The 13,634-nt window shown below is 44.4% G+C and overlaps 1 protein-coding gene across 1 annotated transcript in view; it reads left to right on the top strand.

Moving 5' to 3' along the window:
* CLUL1 (clusterin like 1) overlaps positions 1 to 13,634 on the top strand; it is an 84,341-nt gene that overhangs the window by 67,556 nt on the left and 3,151 nt on the right. The window contains exons 9-10 of the mRNA XM_044295414.1: positions 1,199 to 1,369; positions 11,959 to 12,385. Coding sequence (XP_044151349.1) covers positions 1,199 to 1,369; positions 11,959 to 12,385 — 598 coding nt within the window. The remainder of the gene's footprint in view (positions 1 to 1,198; positions 1,370 to 11,958; positions 12,386 to 13,634) is intronic.

The following is a 13,634-nucleotide window of genomic DNA, read 5'->3' on the forward strand; positions in this document are numbered from 1 at the left end:
TCACTTGGATACAGCCTAACAAGCCCTTGATCGGCACCGGTGATACTCCTTGAACAGAGTGCGGGTCCTCACTTTTCTACAGAGCACACGGAGTGCTGTCTGCATCTTTTGCGGCCCCATTGAAGTGAATGGGTCCGCATCCAAGCCGCAAAAACTGCGGCTCGGATGCGGACCAAAACAACGTTCTTGTATATGAGGCCTACATTGTATTTAATTCATATAAATTCCTGATCATTCTGGGCTTTGAAGTCAAGGAGGTGGTCCTATCATTGATTGATATCTCTGTATGCACAGTCACAGAGTGAAGGCTGTCAATCATTGATAGGGTCACCTCCTTGCAGAGGCTGAGGATCGCTCCTCTGGAGCCCAGACAGGTACGTTGTTACATTACCCCCCTCTTACTAGGGGCCACTGACATATAAGGCACACCTCTCAGAATCAATGGAACCGACCTTCATTACCAAATCTGGAGTCTTATACTCAAAGAAATCCTCCGGCCAAAAGAAGTAGTATCCACCCCAGATACCAGAATCGGTTCAGGTAGCCCAAGTAATTTAAGACCCAATGCAATCACAAATTAAAAATTAACAAAGCTGGCTGCAACCCCCGAATCCACAAAATCTAAGCCAGAAACAGATCTTGAGAAGAGAGATTTACAGGCAATAGAACCCTGTCAAATTTTTGAGAAATACCTGTGTGTCTGAGTGACCTCCCTGATTATCACCTAGATGCTTGAAGTTTTCAGCCTCCTGCATAACTTGGTGGGGCTGGGTGGCCCATACTAAGTTTTGCTTAGCGTCAGACTGGTCCAACAAAGTACCAAAGTATCCTGCGGTGGGCTAAGGCCCTGATACCATAATAAGCCCGAAAGATACAGGAGGAAAAAATATTATGTTTCCTTTGGAGATTATCAATTGCTACTAGGGTCTATTTGTTTGATTTAAACCCTTTTAAATTGTATTGATGATATAGGGGCTAGGCCTTGAGAATAATTTCCTCTAATGGGCCCCAAAAAATCCCAGAATATGGTGTGAATATAGTCTAAGCCTGTTTTTCCTTTTGGTCATTGAAAGGAAATTGTAGTACCTAAGATGAGTGCCTTGCAGTTGTTACATTTTAGTAGAAAAGTATGATGAGCCATCTCTGTGTCCATCAATAGTAAAGCTGAATCACTAATAATACGATGTGTTATTAACAGGAGGCTGTGAGGCTCTTTGAGGACATTAATCAAAAGATGGATGAAGCAGAAACACAATGCAAACAATCACTAAAAACTCAGTGGGAGGGATGTGAAGCTTGCCTTGAATGGTCTTGCATTCAATTCTACACAAACAGCTGTTCCCAGCAGGATTTGAAGAACTTTGTTAAGGTAAGACCAATATACACTGAACAAAAATATAAACGCAACACTTTTGGTTTTGCTCTCATTTTGCATGAACTGAACTCAAAGATCTGAAGCATTTTCTACATACATAAAAGACCCATTACTCTCAAATATTGTTCACAAATCTGTCTAAATCTGTGTTAGCGAGCACTTCTCCTTTGCCGAGATAATCCATCCCACCTCACAAGAGTTGCATATCAAGGTGCTGATTAGACAGCATGAATATTGCACAGGTGTGCCTTAGACTGCCCACAATAAAAGACCACTCTGAAATGTGCAGTTTGATCACACAGCACAATGCCACAGATGTCGCAACGTTTGAGGGAGCGTGACATTGGCATGCAGACTGCAGGAATGTCTACCAGAGCTGTTGCCCGTGCAATTAATGTTCATTTATCTACCATAAGCTGTCTCCAAAGAAGTTTCAGAGAATTTGGCATTACATCCAACCAGCCTCACAACCGCAGAGCACGTGTAACCACACCAGCCCAGGACCTCCACATCCAGCATGTTCACCTCCATGATCATCTGAGACCAGCCATCCAGACAGCTGCAGCAAAAATCGGTTTGCTTAACCAAAGAATTTCTGCACAAACTGTCAGAAACCGTCTCAGGGAAACTCATCTGCATGCTCGTCATCCTCATCGGGGTCTGAACCTGACTGTGGTTGTCTTCGTAATCAACTTGAGTGGGCAAATGCTCAAATTCGAAGGCGTCTGGCACGCTGGAGAGGCATTCTGGTCACGGATGAGTCCCTATTTTCACTGTTCAGGGCAGATGGCAGACAGCGTGTGTGGCGTTGTGTTTGCTGACGTCAACGTTGTGGTTCGGGTGGCCCATGGTGGCGGTGGGGTTATGGTATGGGCAGGCATATGTTATGGACAACGAACACAGGCGCATTTTATTGATGGCATTTTGAATGCACAAAGATACCGTGACGAGATCCTGAGGCCCATTGTGCCATTCATCCACGACCATCACCTCATGTTGCAGCATGATAATGCACGGCCCCATATTGCAAGGATCTGTACACAATTCCTGAAAGCTGAAAACATCCCAGTTCTTGCATGGCCAGCATACTCACCGGACATGTCACCCATTGAGCCTGTTTGGGATGCTCTGCATCGGCGTATACGACAGCGTGCCAATATTCTGCAACTTCGCACAGCTATTGAAGAGGAGTGGACCAACATTCCACAGGCCTCAATCAACAACCTGATCAACTCTATGCGACGGAGATGTTTTGCACTGCGTGAGGCAAATGGTGGCCACACCAGATACTGACTGGTTTTCTGACCCCCCCACCCCCAGTAAGGCCTTTTATTGTGGGCAGTCTAAGGCACACCTGTGCAATATTCATGCTGTCTAATCAGCACCTTGATATGCCACACCTGTGAGTATGTATTATCTAGGAAAAGGAGAAGTGCTCACTAACACAGATTTAGACAGATTTGTGAACAATATTTGAGAGTAATGGGTCTTTTGTGTATGTAGAAAATGTTTGAGTTCAGATCATGCAAAATGGGTGCAAAACCGAAAGTGTTGCGTTTATATTTTTGTTCAGTGTATAATCTGCATCACTAGTATCTTCATTAGTACAATTAAAGGGATTTTGTCATCAGGAAGTTCACTGTTAACCTTGCACAATGCTTTGTAGGACCAGCTCCGCCAAATGAATGATATCTTTCACTTAGTGATATGTGGGTTCCTTCTTGAGAAAAAGTACTTTTTTATCCATATGCAAATGAGCAGTTAAGTGCACACAGGGCAGGCCCAAACCACTCTGTGCGTACTTGATCCTCCTGCTTCCTCTGCCAGCCTCTCCCTTTCCTTCTCGATTGACAGGGCCAAGTGAAATGACTATGCATGAACCTGGTACTGTCAATCATGGAGCAGAAGGAGGTCAAAGGACATAAGAGGAGTACGGGTGCACAAAAGTGGGCTGTGCCCACCCTCTGTGCACATAACTGCTCATTTGCATATGGATTAAACATACTTTTTCTCCAGAATGAAGCAATAGATCGTTAAGTGAAAGGTATCATTACATTCAGCTGAGCTAATCCTACAAGGCATTACGCCTGGTTTATCAGTGAATTTCCTGGTGACAGACTCCATTTAAGAGAGTCGTAAATATGATATATCCTGTAGAGATAATGAAAAATGAATTTGAGGAGGGGGGGGGGGGCTGTCCAGCAGCCAAGATGGCTGGACACATGTAGAAGGAGCTCCGTGGCAGGCACTGCAGACCCGGACAAATTCTGGACAACTCACAGCCATTTACAGGTACATTGACCCCTGATTGAGCCCTGCAATAAATGGGACCCAGCGCTACATAGACTTACCCAGCGGACCGCACGGAAAGAGCTGCGCCGGCAGCCAAGGTTTGTGAACCATGCCGGAGGCTGAGGACCTGCGGAGCACCTGGGCGCACTAGACCTGGACCTAAGATCTGCACTGGTGATTGGGACAGAAGACCTGCCGTGCACTCCGACACATCAGTCCTGGTGAGGCGTAAAGGGAAGAGATCGGGAAGCGGCGGGCACGATCCATGAGGTGGAAGAGCGGGAACCAACCACGCGCACAGGCCTTTGTCGGTTTACCGCCAGGCAATCATCCGCAGCGCTGGGGGAAGGAGATTAGATAGACGCAGGCTACTTCCTCAATACAAGGGCACAGTACCCCGTTTTATATAACATAAACACAATATCTCTGACATTATAAGACCAAAGTGGAGAATATAGACTACCTAATAATATACCCAGACGACTGGGTTGTAAATAACAGCACAAAACGTCTATAGGGAGGAAATCCTGTACTTGCCAGCAGACTTACTGTATAAATATTACTAGTGTATTTTATACAGTACGTCTGCTGCCAAGTTCAGGATTTCCTCCCTATAGACGTTTTGTGCTGTTATTTACAACCCAGTAGTCTGGGTATATTATTAGGTAGTCTCCTAGATCATTGGTGGGCAAACTTTTTTGTCAACTGAGCCAAATATCGCCAAAACCACTATTGAAATTTCTTCTGAGAGCCACATTTTTAAAACCTAAATCCACTGCTAAGCATCTGTGGATGACCCACTGTAAAGCTTGATGCACTGTTATGGGGGATCTGTGGATGGCACTGTTATGTGGGGGATCTGTGGATGACGCTGTTATGTGGGGGACCTGTGGATGACGCTGTTATGGGGTGGATCTGTGGATGGCACTGTTATGGGATGTGTGCTATGACACATAGGGCCATGATATAGCATCTTATGCTGGTCCCCCTCATGGCCCTATGTGTCCCCTCATGTGTCCTAAACTGCGCACATAACTGGCTTTGTGTGTAAAGTATTTTACTACTGTCTGAAACAATCTCTCTCCTACTGATAAAATATCCAGCCTCTGTACTCACTTTCACTATGAATGCACGGTAGCGAGCGGGCCGGCCGGCGCGTGACTGACGTCACTTAGTCACGCTCCTCCCACTTAATTCAGGAAGCAGGAGCGTGACTAAGTGACATCAGTCACGCGCCGGCCGGTGTTCTGCCACTTTTCCATACCCGGACAAAAGTCTATACCCGGAAGTGATTTAGCTGCACCGAAAGTCGCTCGCTGCAGTGCATTCATAGTGAAAGTGAGTACAGAGGCTTGCCATTTTATCAATAGGAGAGAGCTGGTTTCAGACAGTAGTAAAATACTTTACACACAAAGCCAGTTATGTGCGCGGGGCCTCTTCATATATAATCGCAGCATTTTCGGGTCGGCCAAATCGCCATATCGCATTTGGCGATTATCGCTATTCGATTATTTTTTCAATATATCGTGGAGCCCTAGTGTGCAGGATGGGTCGCCGTGGGAGCCCGCACCAAAGAGCTGCATAGAAGGGTCAAAATCCTGACCAGAGTATTGGCCACCCGCTTAAATCGGGTAATTCTGTCTTTGGTCCATCAAGACCAGACGGGCTTTATGCCAGGGAAGTCCACTACTGAGAACATCTGACGGGTTCCAGGTAGTTACACAGGTGGGATACTCTCTGAATAAGGATTGGGCTTTGGCTTCACTAGACGCAGCCAAGGCATTTGATTCTATAGAGTGGGCCTATTTGATTAACTGCTTGAAAGGATTTGGTTTGGTCCACAGTTCCTTAGATGGATTACTATCCTGTACAGTAGCCCGGTAAGCAGGCTATTAATAAATGGGGAATTATCAGAAAGCTTCCCTCTTTACAAAGGAACGAGACAGAGCTGCCCCCTGTCACCTCTCCTGTTTGCCCTGGCGGTCGAGACTTTGGCAATTAGGATAAGTGGCAGTAACGATATAACTGGAGTAACCCTGGGTGAGAGAGAAGTCCGTATAGGATTATATGCAGATGATATGATTTTGTATTTATCATCGCCAGACACATCTCTTGGCAATGCAGTGGCCCTGATAGACGAGTTTGGGGAGTTCTCGGGCCTGAGAATCAATTGGGAGAAATCAGTATACATGCCATTGGGCAGGGCAGATTGGACAGGTCCCTCTCATGTGGAACGACTAAAAGTGGTGGATACATTCAAGTATCTGGGAGTACATATCACCAAAAAATACTCTCAAGCCCTGTCGCTTAATATTCATCCCTTAACTGAGCATATTAAGAGCAAGCTCCAAAACTGGAAGTCATTGCCTATTTCAGTAGCAGGAAGCATTAACTTAATAAAAATGATTATTCTACCCAAAGCTCTACCCAAATCGGTATTTAGAGAAATAGACTCTTGGTCTAGAACATTTATATGGGGCAGATCTTGCGCCAAACTAAGCCTGGATAAGCTAAACTGCCCCAAAACGGAGGGAGGTATGGCTCTACCGGATTATTATATTTAATACCTGGCAGGCCAGTTGAGGCTTATCAATACCTTGCATACATCTGGAGACCTACCCATCTCGGGGTATTTTTTAAAACACTACCTGAATTGCTACACACTATGGTCCATCCTGGAACTGCCCCTAAAATTCCAGAAACCACTACTGCCGCTGCATAAATTGGCACAGACAGTCTGGAGGGAAGCTACATTATTGACCCAATTTATGGATATTGTCTGTGAAATACCCTTGTGGGCTAATCAATCGTTGCCACAAATGCAGGTAGTTATGGGGGCAGACAGATGGCAATCGGCAAAGGTGAAAACCCTTGGAGATATATATGACCAGAGAGTGTTAATGACGTTCGAGGCGCTATCTCAGAAGTACATACAACATTCCCCGTGCCCATTTTTTTTCGTACTTAGAAATTAGATCAGCTTTACAGAGTAAATTACCAAACGTCAATACCATGGTATCAAAGTACCCACTCATAGGAATGGTTAAAACCCAGGGACCTAGAGGACTAGTTTAGATAATCTACTCATATCTAATACAAGCAAGGGTTAGAGCCAATCCCCTCATGGTCATAGATAAATGGAAAAGACTGATACCCACACTTACAGAGGAATATATATCAGATTTATTAGAATCGCACTTACATGTCTCACCAGCAGTCAATAATACAGGGAGTGCAGAATTATTAGGCAAGTTGTATTTTTGAGGATAAATTTTATTATTGAACAACAACCATGTTCTCAATGAACCTAAAAAACTCATTAATATCAAAGCTGAATATTTTTGGAAGTAGTTTTTAGTTTGTTTTTAGTTTTAGCTATTTTAGGGGGATATCTGTGTGTGCAGGTGACTATTACTGTGCATAATTATTAGGCAACTTAACAAAAAACAAATATATACCCATTTCAATTATTTATTTTTACCAGTGAAACCAATATAACATCTCAACATTCACAAATATAGATTTCTGACATTCAAAAACAAAACAAAAACAAATCAGTGACCAATATAGCCACCTTTCTTTGCGAGGACACTCAAAAGCCTGCCATCCATGGATTCTGTCAGTGTTTTGATCTGTTCACCATCAACATTGCGTGCAGCAGCAACCACAGCCTCCCAGACACTGTTCAGAGAGGTGTACTGTTTTCCCTCCATTTGATGATGGACCACAGGTTCTCAATGGGGTTCAGATCAGGTGAACAAGGAGGCCATGTCATTAGATTTTCTTCTTTTATACCCTTTCTTGCCAGCCACGCTGTGGAGTACTTGGACGCGTGTGATGGAGCATTGTCCTGCATGAAAATCATGTTTTTCTTGAAGGATGCAGACTTCTTCCTGTACCACTGCTTGAAGAAGGTGTCTTCCAGAAACTGGCAGTAGGACTGGGAGTTGAGCTTGACTCCATCCTCAACCCGAAAAGGCCCCACAAGCTCATCTTTGATGATACCAGCCCAAACCAGTACTCCACCTCCACCTTGCTGGCGTCTGAGTCGGACTGGAGCTCTCTGCCCTTTACCAATCCAGCCACGGGCCCATCCATCTGGCCCATCAAGACTCACTCTCATTTCATCAGTCCATAAAACCTTAGAAAAATCAGTCTTGAGATATTTCTTGGCCCAGTCTTGACGTTTCAGCTTGTGTGTCTTGTTCAGTGGTGGTCGTCTTTCAGCCTTTCTTACCTTGGCCATGTCTCTGAGTATTGCACACCTTGTGCTTTTGGGCACTCCAGTGATGTTGCAGCTCTGAAATATGGCCAAACTGGTGGCAAGTGGCAGCTTGGCAGCTGCACGCTTGACTTTTCTCAGTTCATGGGCAGTTATTTTGCGCCTTGGTTTTTCCACACGCTTCTTGCGACCCTGTTGACTATTTTGAATGAAACGCTTGATTGTTCGATGATCACGCTTCAGAAGCTTTGCAATTTTAAGAGTGCTGCATCCCTCTGCAAGATATCTCACTATTTTTGCCTTTTCTGAGCCTGTCAAGTCCTTCTTTTGACCCATTTTGCCAAGTTGCCTAATAATTATGCACACCTGATATAGGGTGTTGATGTCATTAGACCACACCCCTTCTCATTACAGAGATGCACATCACCTAATATGCTTAATTGGTAGTAGGCTTTCGAGCCTATACAGCTTGGAGTAAGACAACATGCATAAAGAGGATGATGTGGTCAAAATACTCATTTCCCTAATAATTCTGCACTCCCTGTAAAGTCATTCAACTATACATTATCCATCAAACATATCTCACACCAACTAGACTATATAGAATGGGTAGAGCATCATCCACGGCATGTCCACTATGTGGGGAGCTGGAGGCAGACTTCTGGCACATGATGTGGAGATGCAGCCCGATTGCTACATTTTGGGGGGAGGTGACAGCTTTTCTCTCTAATCTGCTACCGCCTCGGGTGGCATGCACCCCCGAAGTCTGCCTGCTGGGAATACTGGAAGAGGATAATTAGGATCACTATATGACAACATTTCTGAGGGAGTCGTTATTTATGGCTCGTAAATGTATTGCTTTGAGATGGTACAACCCTAATACACAGAACTTGTCCATGTGGAAATTACAAATAAACCAAATTCTACCATATAAAGTGCTGGTGTTTAAACACCGCAATAAACCTAAAATAATTGACAAGGCCTGAGGCCTATAGTGAGGGTCACACACAATGTACTCCACCTCAAGAATGCGGCAAGCATTATCAGCAGCTCGAGGATCCATGGTCTAGTCGGTGGATGGGGTCCCCTAATGTATAATGTATTTTGCACTGCAAAGTCATTCACAGACATAAGGGTCCACAAAGGCGCAGTGGGTGATTGAAGTAACTAGACAAAAGACTCAGTGTATCTGTTTGTATTATAATATGTAACAGGAATGTACGATATTAATGGTATTTATTTTCTGTTAATAAAAGAGTTTAAAAAAAATATGAATTTGCCATTTATATGCATTAAAAATGATTGACTGAAGACTTAATACATTTACTTACATAAGGTAGCCCCACCTGGAGTTCAAAGTGAATATTGTTTACATCCACCTACTGAGTTGAGTGTTAGTGGACACACATGGTCAATCACTCTCCCCACTGCTTGATCTTCCCATTCTTCTTTTGACTGAACAGCAGCTAATACAAATTATAAAAAAAATACTTTATTTTCTGCTTGTTATGGACAGGTCAGAGCCTGTGCAGTAGCACAGCAATATACTGAGAAGACTGCTTCTGGGGATTGCCTTGTTTGGATATATATATTTTTTTTAAACTCGTTTTATTCAAGGATAGCAAAACAAGTATGTTACACATATGACATCACAATGGCCCACGCAGGGGTTAATCATAAATGCAGAGACAGAGTAATACAAGCGTTACAATACCATATGTCTGGGGGTACACAAATGGGATGCGCACGACAATAACACATGCACTGCATATGTGAGGGGGCCCTAGTGCACTCTCCTAGAAAACAACTAGTGAAGGGAAGCGTCAGTCACCGGGGAGACTCTAAAGGATCAAACAAGCCCCAGAGAAACCCCAGTCGGCTTTCATGGGCGTGTTACGTGCAATGTGAGTGGTGAGGAGCACCATTCAGACCATACCCTATCAAACTTCTGCGGGCATCCCCTGTGTTTGTAGACCACCTTTTCCATGGATATCGCATCATTAACCAGCGAGAGCCATTGACCCTTCGAGGGAAGAGACTCTCCCATCCAGCGCAGAGCAACTGCTTTCCTAGCCAAAAACAGTGTCCTTTCCAGGAAAATCCTGTGATAGTGCGACCAAGACTCCTCATCAACTATACCCAAAATGCACATCTTTGGGCACAGCTGCAGTGTCGGCGGGACCAAAGTCCTAAGAACCTCCAAGATCGACACCCAGAACTGGTGTATGCCTGGACATTCCCAAATCATGTGCCAGAAGTTGGCCCCCTCCGCACTGCACCTGTGACACCGAGAGTGATCCAGCCTCCCCATCTTATGAAGTCTAGTGGGGGTCAGATAGCTATAGTGTAAAATGAAGAGCTGAGTCATTCTGTTGTTAATCGAGGGGGATACCCTTGTTGGGGCTAACAGCGCCTCCTCCCACTCTTCAGAAGTCAAAGAAGGCATGTGCATTTTCCATCTGGACTCCACAGCTAGAGGAGTCGCCAGCATATGACAGTCTAGCAGGTGGGTATAGAGCACCGATACCATCCCCCTGGGGCCCTGGGATCTCAAAACACCAATGACGGGGTACTTAGATACAACTCTATTATCCCCACGGAACTGGGCCTGCACTGCGTGCCGCAACTGAAGGTATCTGTAAAAGAGGGTTCGCGGTACTCGAAACCTATCCTTTACCTGAGAAAATGAGATCAACTGTCCTCCCTCAAATATATCCCCTAGAACTTGGATCCCATGCCTCCTCCACTCTGCAGCTCCCTCCAGCTGAGATAAATGGGGAAACATGCAGTTATCCCATATGGGAATCTCGCCGGGCAGGTCCTTGTATGAGTTTAACTTTGACGCCTGCCAAATTTGATGGGCCAGTTTGTGAATCGGGAGGACGCCCTGCTGTAATTGTCTATAGCCCTCTAGTACAGGCCACAGCGTGCGGAGCTGAAGATATTCATGCAAGAAGACCTCAGCATTAGGCCGGGGAGCTTCGGTAACCCAGCACTTCAGAAACCGCAACTGACTGGCTATAAAGTACAGGAAAAAGTCAGGTAGAGCAGCACCCCCCTGCAGCTTTGATCTCTGGAGAACTGAGAGCGAAAGCTTCCTCCTGGCCTTACCCCAGACAAATGTCGCAGTCATAGCGTGAATGCGCCTAAAGAATCCCCGAGGGACGTTTGGATATATTTTAAATGTGAAATAAATGTGGGATTTTATCTATGCCAATATGGGATTGGGGACTAGCAAATGCTATTTTACTTCACTGCTGCAGACAGTACAATTATTATCTTATGGGGAATTTACTGGAGACTATAATTACAGCTACCAGAGAAGACTAACTAGGAAACGTGGAACAATATTTACAGCTGCCAGAGGGTGAAGGAGACTGACTAAGGAACTAACTGGTCACTATATTCATTGCTGCCATGGAGTATTTTATTATCCATAAATATATGGATATATTAGGAGTATTTCTGGCGTAGATTGTGGCGCACAGGTTATCTGTGCCACAATCTGCGACTTTTCCAGGCTTATGCCAGGTGGGCGTGGAGGGGAAAGGGACAGGCTGGCAGGCCCATCTCATCATTTTCTGCGCCTATTTTAGGTGTAGAAAATGTTCTTAATGGATCCACCACCAACTATAGGGGTTATTAAGGCCGGTGTCTAAAACGCCAGTCTTTATAAATGACCCCCTATATTTATATCTGCCAGAAGGGGAAGGAGTGTGACTGAGGAACTTACAGCTGCCAGAGGGAGAAGGGGACAGACTGGCAGTGATGTGGAGTGGAGCGGGGGTAAAAAACAAATAGTGTGCATGCATGGAGTGTTGTCAGTTTAAAGTAGAAAACTGACAACTTGGTCATATGATACTGCCCAAAAGCCCACTCACAATAGCACGGATTACCAGTGGTGCTGGGGGGGGAGGGGGGGAGGCAGAGAAGGAAAAAAAGTAACACCACTTTTCTCCATCAACCCTGTGAAATTACCAAATTTCTAATTATGTAATTTAAAATTCGGTAAAATAGGAAAAGTGCTTCTTGCTTTCTTCATTTCTAATCATATTTTTACTTAAAACAGGATCAACAATTTTTTAAAGAGTCACCACCAATGAGTCTCATTTCTGGAAACATTGAAGAAAAATATAAAAGTGAACATTACATTGCTGCCCAGCTCAGCCAGAAAGAGAGCTTGTTCAGCCAGTTGATGTCTGACGTCAGTGACCTCTTTAATCAAAGCATTGCCTTTTTTAAAAACTTTCATAATGAATCGTTTCAGAATTATTTTCTCTCCAGTTTGGTTCAGTTAGACATCAGCACCTCGACTATGATGCCTGACAGGGATCCTGTAATTGTCTCACATTATTTTGAGAATTGGGATTTTTCACATATGCTTCAAAGCTTATATGAATTTGGACAGTCTGTTTTTGAAATTGTGACTGATGTTTTTGTCATGATGTACAAAAAGTTCAATGGTGATCTCAAAGATCCATACATCCAGTCTCAAGGTAGGTTTCTTATTTAATTAAATTGCATGGCAACATATTATTTCTATCAAATGTTGAAAAAAGAAAGAAAACCACTTCTAATATGAAGCCAATGATTTTGCCCATTCTGTCATATTGTTATGAGTTCTGATTTTGGAATATGACTTCTTCATCATAATAAGGCCTCATGCACACAACCGTTGTCGTGTTCCGTTCTGCAAAATGGGGTTCCGTTGTTCCGTGATCCGTTTTTGTTTCCGTGTGTCTTCCTTTTTGGAGGACAACCAGACATAAAGGAAAGTAAAAAAAAGTCTAAGACAGGTTTGCCATGCAAATGATAGGAAAAAAACGGACGCGGATGACAATCTTGTGTGACTCCGCGTTTTTTAGCGGTCCCATTGACGTGAATGGGTCCGCGAACCGTTTTCTGTGAAAATAATAGGACAGGTTATATTTTTTTGACAGACTGGAACCACGGATCACGGAGGCGGATGGCAAATGGTGCATTAGCCGAGTTTTTTTGAACAGACCCATTCAGGGCCAGTGCTACCATAAGGCAGACCAAGCGGCCGCCTTAGGGCGCACCCTGGGGGAGGGCGGAAAAATGAGACATGGGGGTCTGATGGCTGATGGCTGGGGGATGATGTCTGACATGGGGTTCTGATCTGAGGTCTGATTAACATTGGGGGTCTGATTGGGGCTGTGAGCTGAGGTCTGATTATCATTGGGGGGTCTGATTGCTGGTCTGACCTGAGGTGTAATGGAAAATCTTTTTTTCTTATTATCCTCCTCTAAAACCTAGGTGTGTCTTAGAGGGCGAAAAATATGGTCCTTAAACCAGCCATTGTCTGAGGCAGAGAGAAGATACCAGGACCACAGAGAGGAGAAGCATGGGTGGGGGGGGGGGGGGGGCGCCAAAATGTAGCTTCGCTTGTGTTGGCAAAAATCCTTCCACCGGCCCTGGACCCATTGAAAGTCAATGGGTCCGCAGAAAATAGCGAAAAACGGCACAACGGACACAGAATAAAACAACGGTCGTGTGCATGAGGCCTTAAGCCTAGAAATAAATTGATGTTACAACACAAGAACCTAAATTATATATAATGTATAGAATATATCTTGCAAAGTTACAGCTGGTGTCTGAAACCACTCTAAACACTGCATCCATGGGCATACATTTATCACTGAGACAATTCAGATCAGGAATCTAACAATTCATTTTTGCTAAGAAATTGTGTGAGTTTTAAATAGTGACTTTAAATTGTTCTCT

The sequence above is a fragment of the Bufo gargarizans genome, chromosome 5, assembly GCF_014858855.1.
Source record: "Bufo gargarizans isolate SCDJY-AF-19 chromosome 5, ASM1485885v1, whole genome shotgun sequence".
Taxonomy (NCBI): domain Eukaryota; kingdom Metazoa; phylum Chordata; class Amphibia; order Anura; family Bufonidae; genus Bufo; species Bufo gargarizans.